The 9,036-nt window shown below is 38.7% G+C and overlaps 1 protein-coding gene across 1 annotated transcript in view; it reads left to right on the top strand.

The window, feature by feature from the left end:
• Nucleotides 1–445: 445 nt before the first annotated feature.
• The window catches only part of LOC109101821 (transcription factor COE1-A-like), a 38,938-nt gene continuing 30,347 nt past the window's right edge, over nt 446–9,036 (top strand). The window contains exons 1-3 of the mRNA XM_042755412.1: nt 446–490; nt 873–1,014; nt 7,919–8,045. Coding sequence (XP_042611346.1) covers nt 446–490; nt 873–1,014; nt 7,919–8,045 — 314 coding nt within the window. The remainder of the gene's footprint in view (nt 491–872; nt 1,015–7,918; nt 8,046–9,036) is intronic.

Raw genomic sequence — 9,036 nt, 5'->3', positions numbered from 1 at the left:
GCTTCTGATAAACATTTGTATTGCACTCTGATGCTTGCAGGGAAGTAATCAATACTGCTGAATAAACAGCTGCTAATGAGCGACTCAAACATCCTGACTGCACAAAACATCCCTCAAACCATTACACTTCCTCGTCTACCTTTCACTGACTTCTTTATGCACTAGGGGTTCAGAGTCTTCCCCAGTTGACACCTAACATAATGTTTTCCCATCTGACCCAAATAAATTACATTTGCTCTCATCACTAAAGTGTACTTTGGACCAGTTCTTCTCTCTCCACACAAACATGCTCCCCAACAAAGGTGAGCCTAGCTTTTTGATTCTTTCTGCTGATGAGAGGATTGGTCACTGCAGAGATTTCCTTGAAATGTAGGAAATTGTAGGAAATTTTGATCTCCACTATATGGCCCTAATACAATCCACTGAATTTCACTAAAAAGGTCCAATGGTTGATACGGATGTAGAGAAATGGGAGAAAAAGAAAGCTGGAGTGAGTAAATGAAGTGGTTGCCCAGAACAGGGATAAGCGGTGTTTGCCAAGTCTCATCAAGCCTCATCCTCTCTTGAGATTGAGAGACCTCTCAAAGCCTGAGAGCCATTTAAATCAAGAGGCTCCTCAGTTGCTGTGGGACACCTCTAGTGTACGTCTTGAGCTCTGTGAGAGCTGTTAGCTGCTGTCATTGTTCTAGGCTCTCTGGTGAAATGTGCCTGTTCATCAATTTATCAGTCAGCAGTTACTTACAAGCATACCGTGTGTAAGTACTGCTCCAACACTTCAGCTGTTTGTTTGAGCTACGTATTAATTTGTATACAAGAACAGAGTATGTCTTCGCGGGGTCAAGTGAAGTACAGTCATCATTTATCTCTTGCAGGTGGTAGTGTCTACGACGGTCAACGTGGACGGACATGTCCTGGCTGTGTCCGATAACATGTTTGTACACAATAACTCTAACCATGGGACGCAGAGCTCGCAGCTGGACCCGTCTGAAGGCACTCCGTCATACCTAGAACACGGTGAGTGTACGTACTTTATCTTTTTACATGCATTTTGTCAAGAAATAAAGAACACACGTTTGTCATATCAGTATACACAAAATTCTTCATATAAAAATGTTTCATAGTGACATAAAGAATGAGACAAATGGGAGAAAAACAGACAGCAGGAATAAAAGACAAAAATGTTACACCTGCAATGTAATGTAGTGACAATTTCCTTCATTGTACTTTCCCCCACAACCAACATTTTGCACAAAGCTAACTGATAGCTGTGACATCCCAAGCACCATTCAGCTAAACTAAGCTACTTTGTCACACTCAATGTAGTTTCATGGTTTTGCTGCATGCGCACAGATGGTTGCCCATCATAGCTAGCACTATAGTTTTCCCATATGTCAACTTATAAACTTACAGACACAGCTTAAAGCTGAAGTGTGCCATTTCTACCCGACTACTGTCACCAAATGGTATTGCAAAAATTGTGATTTCAGGTTTCATCCACCATCTTCGATTGACTTCATAGTCTTGTATGATCAGGAGAAAACAAGCATCTGAGCATCACAGACCCACAATGTTTGGGAAAATCAACCTATAATGGCTTACTTATAGTTGTCTCAGCATATGAAGGGGATAGGAAAAACATTTCAATGATGAAAAAAATAAAATAAATAAATAAATATACTCACATGCAAATGGCCTTGGTCAAAAACAGAAAGCTGCTTGTTTTCAAAGTGACTTCTGTGATAGCTGTGCTTCATACATCACTACAATATTTCCAATGGATCTTTTTTGACCACAAAGTTTTGTGCCTGGACCTCAAGAAATGTATTTATTTATTTTTTCAGTATAACTCATGAATTTGTACCTGAAACCTTTCATCCAGCCTTGAGCTTTAACCAGTACATATCACACTACCCTTCCAAACTACTTTCAGCTAGTTTGCACGCTTTATTAATTAATGATCCGGGGTGCAGTTGAGCACAGACGAATACTCTTTATTCTGCACTGGCTGAAAGACAACTGTGACCGTTCAGTCAACACACAATGACTCTGAGTTAGCACCTCTTTGTGCTGCTGTCATGTTTTGATATCACTAACAAGTCACGGCGATGCCAGATATTACAGATAACCAGACTTTCATTTGACTGATAAAACAGCATACCAACAGTAGCAGCAGTGCAACAAAACACCAACAATCCCAGGGCTAAGAAAAGAGCAATGAATGCTGCATTCTCCAAGTGGCCTGTTCTCTTTAGGTTTGAACATGTGTCTTACGGGACCTCTAAGGCTTAAGCTCAGTGCATTCATTTTCTGAATGACATGTGGCTTTATCTGCTGTCCTCCTCTAGTGTTGCAGGTTACAGTGCGACCCTCCTAAATCTGTCTAATAACATGTGGACTTGATTTGAGCACTGATTTGACTCCTCAGCCGCAATCAAATCCAATCATTTTCTCATTTAAGTTGGAATGATTCTAGAGAAGAACATATTTTTTCAGTTGGACTGTTAACCTCTATTTATGATGAGAAACTGAGGATTTGAATGATGATGCTGATGATGATTAAGTTCTCTCTATTCTCCGGGGGATGTCTTCAGTCTTTAAGCACAGTTTCCACTGCACTGAGAAGATTAAAAAAGTCAGTTTTTCTAAAGCCTGGACATATTTGGAAAATTGTGGGGATTTTTCTTCTTTCTTTTTCTTTTTTTCCAAAAAAAAGTACAGGATAATTCCTGAGACAGACATGCTTAAATTGTAATTCCTCATTATGTCTAATATAAAACCCTGACATGCACATATAGATATATTTTTCTTGGAGGTTAATGCAGCTCCAAAATTAAATACAGAGTTCTTGTAATAACTAAATTCCACTTGAAATTTAAACACCTGTCATTCACTGTGTTCTACACATTCCTGCCCCTTGTATATGATCTATTAAAGGAATAGTTTAACCCAGAAATTAAAAATTTGCTCACCCTCAGGCCATCCAATATGTATGTGAGTTTGTTTCTTCATTGGATTTAGCATTACATCACTTGTTCACCGATGGATCCACTGCAGTTGAATGGGTGCCGTCAAAATGAGAGTCCAAAACAGCTGGTAAAAACATTAATCCACATGACTCCACATGCATTGAGAGCGAAAAAGCGTGTCTGTAAAAAATTAAAAATACAAAAAATAAATATAAATATATTTTTTGCTTGAAACTAAGATACAGGTCTTCTATCCATATATTGCTTTTCTGCAATGAAAAAAGTAATTTCGTCTGAAACAGGAGAGAAATTTTTGAAGTTTGAACTCTCATTATGACGGCACCCATTCACTGCAGAGGATCATGGGTGAACCAAATGATGCAATGCTAAATTTCTCCAAATCTGTTCCGAAAACAAACTCATCTACATATTGGATGGCCTGAGGGTAGGTACATTTTCAGCAAAAATTTACTTTTGAGGTGAACTATTCCTTTAAGTACTTTCAGCTAATTGGATAATGTTTTCACTCCCCAAAATTGTGTACTTTTAGCTCTATTTAAACACATTTTACCATATTTAAGTCCATTCCACAAAAATACGGCTTTCTCTTAACCAACAGCATGATTTACTTCAATCACCCCTGCTTAGCCACTCTTGTCCATTATTGTGTCAGTTCTAAACCATTTCCACTCCCCTCCAGCTAATAAACCTGTTCTGTCAGATATGGCGTGCATGTGTGTTGATGCTCTGGGCTGCGGAGACAAGGGTTAAAGTGAGGGCAACAGTACATAAGGTCATGCCAAAAATGCAACTGTGGTGGAAAAAGGTGTCTGCAGGGCTCGAAATGTTAGTTTGTAGAAGGGAAAATCTATTGTGCTTGTATCTGTGATGTGTGTGTAAAAAGTGAGCGTGTGTATGTGTGCACACCCAGTGTAAGGGAACAGATGGCGGCAGAGGAGGGCACCAAAGTTTAATCCTATCAGATGGATTCACATTCCACCATCTGCTTAACCCATGCACAATTTCAGCACCCTGCAAAAAGAGTCGTCTTAGGCCAAGATTACAATCACAGATTGCTCCACCGTTCCTCTTCATCTCTCCTGGTTTATCCACGCCGCCAAATTGCATTATGCCCAGCAGTCACCCACACAACACACAGCTCCTACAAAAAAAAAATAAAAAAAAAAAAACACACACACAGACAAGCTGGGGAAGTCCTCATGGCCACAAAGTGGATTACTTCACTTCTGAAAATTACAACATGGCTGGTAGACATAATGGGATGTATGTGATGTTTTGGTTGGTCTAAGGAGATTTGGTTGTATATTTGGGTTATTGAAAATGCTTTAAAAATAATGTTCCTTAATCTAAAATATGTATCCCCTACTTAATATGCAGTTTACCTTCAGGAAAACATTCCACAGAGCATAAGGGGACACTGTAAATATGAATCCTGGAGAAACTAAGGTCTTCCTCAGATGCATCACTATACAAGTGCTGCAAGTTTTTAAATATTATTACTTAGCATTGCTATATTTAAGTCTTAAGTCACCAAAAAAGTGATTCCACAAGCTTGTAAAACAGACTTGCTGTTGTTGCTGAATAATATAAATATAATCAATTTTAATGAGGTTTATGAGTAAACAAAAAAAATAAAGAGTGGAAACTAAGGAAAAAACACTCTATGTCTGACTTTATAAAGCAGACTTTTTTCCTTGATTTAAGTTTATTAAGTGACAATAAAGACATTGATAATGTTACAGAAAAAGAAAAAAAAAATCTATAAGCAAATCATATCGTATATAGGTTCCACAAACGTTAGTAATCAGCAATAGTTCAACATTGTGATAATAATAATAATTATATTATTATCATATAATATAATTTCCTTTTTTTTATCAATCAAATGCACCTTTGGTGAGGTTAATGTGAACTTTCAAAAAACATTTTTTTTTAAATCTCATTAGCACCAATCTTGGAATGGTAATGCTTCTTCTTCTTCTTCTTTTTTTTTTTTTTTTTTTTAGTTTAGTAGCTTGTAGTGTTGCTAACTGCTTTTCAAAAAGGTAGCATGATTGTACTTTAAAGTTAAATTTAAAAATTCTTGTAGTTCACAAACTACAGATGACCTTCCCCAACCCCATTCTCTGGGACTTTTTTTCCCCTACGTGAGTGAAAAGAAGGCTCCCCTGCTATTATCTATGCTTGCTGTTTCCCAGGGCATCGCCCAGGGCTGACACCACACCAGTTTTGAGCTGTGCGAGTGAGGCCTACATCCTTCGTCTCATCTCAGTTCAGGTTCTATCAGCAGCACACGAGCGCTTCCTACACACAGGCCATCTGCCTCCACCACACACGTCTGCCGCAGTTAGTTGCACCATCATAGCGAGCATTGAGTGTTGTAGACCCCCACCTTCGCACCTAGGGGTCCTGCTTCAGTCAGAACTGTGTGTAACGCATTGTTAAAGGATGTGAGTTCAGTCCCCCCTACTCAGAGTCACAGAAAATAACAGAGCCATCCGTGACCACGACTCTCCCCATCCTCAGACTCAGATGACTCTTCCTTTTTTTTTTTCTCCCCTCTCCTCTCCCGTCTTTCCTTTCTGTTTAAATCCTCGCAGCAAATTGGAACAGCAGTAATAGTAAGTCAGTTAAAGTGCCTTTCAGTGAGACACCAAGCTTTAGAAGCTAATGCCAAAGTTCAACATGCGGAAATGAAAGTTTAAACTCATTAAGGTGTTGAATTTGTATGGCTGGCTGCTGTTTTCTCAGTAGTGTCCCAGGGCGCCTGCCTTTTGACGACTGCTGTAAGGACCGTTATTTTCCGGATTTCTCTGTGCCTGGCAAAAACTCTGGCGCTCATGGACATTCTTTCACGAGTGTCATTAAAACAAGCACTCACACCTGGCCCCCTCCCTCCTCGCACACACATGGGGGTCAGTGTAATATTTAATAAAGGTGTGTGTATAATCAAGCGGAATTGGCATTCGTGTTCTCCTTATCCACCCCGCGAGGGGAAGCAAGGAGGGTTGGAGGATGGAGTGCTGTTGCTGTTATAGTACACTCATCACTGACTAATCTTTCCATTCTGCGACCCTCAGATTTCATTAATTATGTCCATGACTAAAAACAAAGGCGGAAGGGAATTATGCCTTTCATAAGCAGAGCATCAGGGGGGCTTTCACTCTGTGTCTTATTGCCCTGTTTTGTCCTGCTCTCAGTTTTAGTCAACCGGTCTAAGCTGTCTGTGGACCAGAATGCATAAGTTGTGGAGCTGTAACAGTTTCTGCTTAGAGTGTGGAGTCAGGTTTTGTGTTGATAAAAATTTACATAACGTCCCAGAAGATGCAAGAGAGACGATCATTATATCCAATTTGTGTAATATTATTGTAGAAAACAATGTCAAAAATGACAAAACATTAAACAAAATAATTGACAGATGAATCGAAATTCATCATACTAATGCATCACCCTTACAATATGGAAACTGTGCCAACATGATTTTGACTTGCAATAATATTAAAATTCTTGCTGATAAGTTGAGCATTTTCATGCTATGGCTGATAACTGAATAACTTTATATTAAAATATAATACTGTTTTGACTAATATCTACACATTATTTGAATTTATGTATTGCAACTTTATATTTTGTACATTATTTTGAGAACATGCTGACGATTATATTTAACAATGTAATTAATTAAATACTGTAAGGTAATTTATTTAACTTAAGTTTAATTTAAATAGTGAAAAGTTATTTAAATTGTGTTTTGAAGAATATAACTAAGTGGGCATCAGATAGCAAAAGCTATCAAAATGTGTAAATTGGGAAAAATGTAGCCGTCAGTGTTTGTAATCACATCCAAAATCAAAGATTGTGTTTACATGTTGTGTTTACATTACTTACACTTTGGGATGGTTAAATGCAGAGGCACGATTCTGAGTATGGGTCACCATACTTGGCTGTATGTCACGTCACTTTTTACAACATATAAGAATGTGATATATATATATATGTATAGTATATGTATATATACATAATGCCATGCTTATATGTTGTATGTTTATTATAGAAATATATATAATCTAATTAAACAATGGTACAGAGAGAAGAGAGTAAAGAGAGACTTCACAGTTGAACTGTAACAGTGCAGATTTAAAACTATGAAGTGGATCTGGAGTGGGGGTTCTCACCAGTTTTGCTTTTTTGGTGAGAGGGGTATAAGAGTAAAGCTGGAGCAGAGTCATTACAAAACACTGAGTGGGGAGGAGAAATTGCTGTCACTCTCCACTCCACTCTCTGATTTCGAGTCGTAGGCCTGGGAGTTTCATGTAAATGTAAAGTTCCCAACTTTCCCAACACAGCTAGAAATGATCATGGTGAGGTTGCAGGTGATTTCCGGGCAACCACAGCATGAATCATGCTACACTATGCAGGGTAGATTGAGATAAATGATCGGTGAACAGGCGTCATATCTCTCATGCTCCGCGCGCCGCTGTCAGTAAGCATATAGGGGATGGTGCAGAGGACTGGCCACAGTCTAATCATATGTGACGACTCTAATGAGTCAGTCGCTTGTCATTAAGCTGTGCCTAAAGCTTTCTAATAGAGTGTGGCTCATAAAATCTATTTGTCCTAATCAGGAAGAAGAAATCAGTTGCACAGGTTTAGATTTATTTCCTAAGTATTTAGCATGAAACCTTATGTCACAGGTAATGCACACAAGTGAGTGTTTGCTGGCTGCTTCCAGATGTTTATTCTGATGCTTCTTGACATTATTTATGTATAAACTCTTTACAAGTGTCTTGATGCGTACAGGCAAGTACATAAAGTCATAATTAATCTATACTGCATATGCCTTTTCAAGGTAAACTAGATGTTTATTGTACACAACGGCCACTAGCTTACTAATTTTTTCCACTTCCTCTTTCATTCCTCTTGAAAAACAGCTACTCCTTGCATTAAGGCCATCAGTCCCGAGAAGGCCTGGACGACAGGGGGTGCCACAGTCATCATCATTGGTGATAACTTCTTTGACGGCCTACAGGTCATTTTTGGCACCCATGCTGGTCTGGAGTGAGGTCAGTTACCTTTCTATGACAAACGTGCAAAAAAAAAAAAAAAAAAAAATTATTGCTATGCTTTCAGCCAAAAAAACAGAATTGGGGAATCACAATTAGGGTTAAACTGAATTTGAATACAAAGAAAAAGGAATTAATGCACCTTTTAAACCACAATAGTTAGCAACTTAATTAGCAAATATGCCTGAAATGGAAGATGCATTCAAAATCCACTTGGTACACAAATCTGTGAAGACACGTGCCAGTTAGAATGGGCACAATGCTTCTGTTCTCATTTTTGGTCAGGCAGTCTGTCTGTTTTCCTGTCTGTCCATCTCGTTGTTTTGGTCTTATACTCACTCAGTTTCTTCTTCTGCGTTGCTCATGTTGGGAAGAGCTAGATGAAAGAGGTAATTCTATAAAAAGCCTCTCATTGGCAATGCCCATATTTATCTGAGAGGTGAGAAGAGCAGTGTCTAGAATATGAAAGCCCAGCTAAGTGAGCAATGAAAGGGACAGTTTAAAGCCATGTAAAGCAGCACCAGTGCTGCTGGCTTTGAATATGACAGAGCGTTTGCAGGGAAACTGAGCACTCACAGCTGCTTTGTAGTTGCACAGATCCTCTTCAAAAGGTTTCACAACACTGTAAGCAGTCAAATCACAAACCTGTAATAACTACAATAGGTCAAATCACATCTAGCATGGTTGCAGTGACATAACGTAAATGGCAATAACTTTTTAATAGCTCAGTAGCAGAGTCAGACAATGTTGCAGTTTGGACAGAATTTGATATGGACTTGGACTGTTGCACCCCAGAAACACAAACGCTTTGTACTGGCAAGATTTGTGCCACCATGAAACTAACAGAAAGGTCTCTCTGACTCCAAGTCCATGCAGCTCATGGCAGCAAGGCATTTTATATTTTTCTTATACTAGATGAGGGACAAAGAAAGGAAGAAAAACTGAAACACTGACATCTCCCAAAACATCAAAAAATACAACAAAAT

This window comes from Cyprinus carpio, unplaced genomic scaffold (assembly GCF_018340385.1).
Source record: "Cyprinus carpio isolate SPL01 unplaced genomic scaffold, ASM1834038v1 S000006695, whole genome shotgun sequence".
Taxonomy (NCBI): domain Eukaryota; kingdom Metazoa; phylum Chordata; class Actinopteri; order Cypriniformes; family Cyprinidae; genus Cyprinus; species Cyprinus carpio.
The sequence above is the reverse complement of the archived record's forward strand: the minus strand, read 5'-3'. Positions and strand labels throughout refer to the sequence as shown.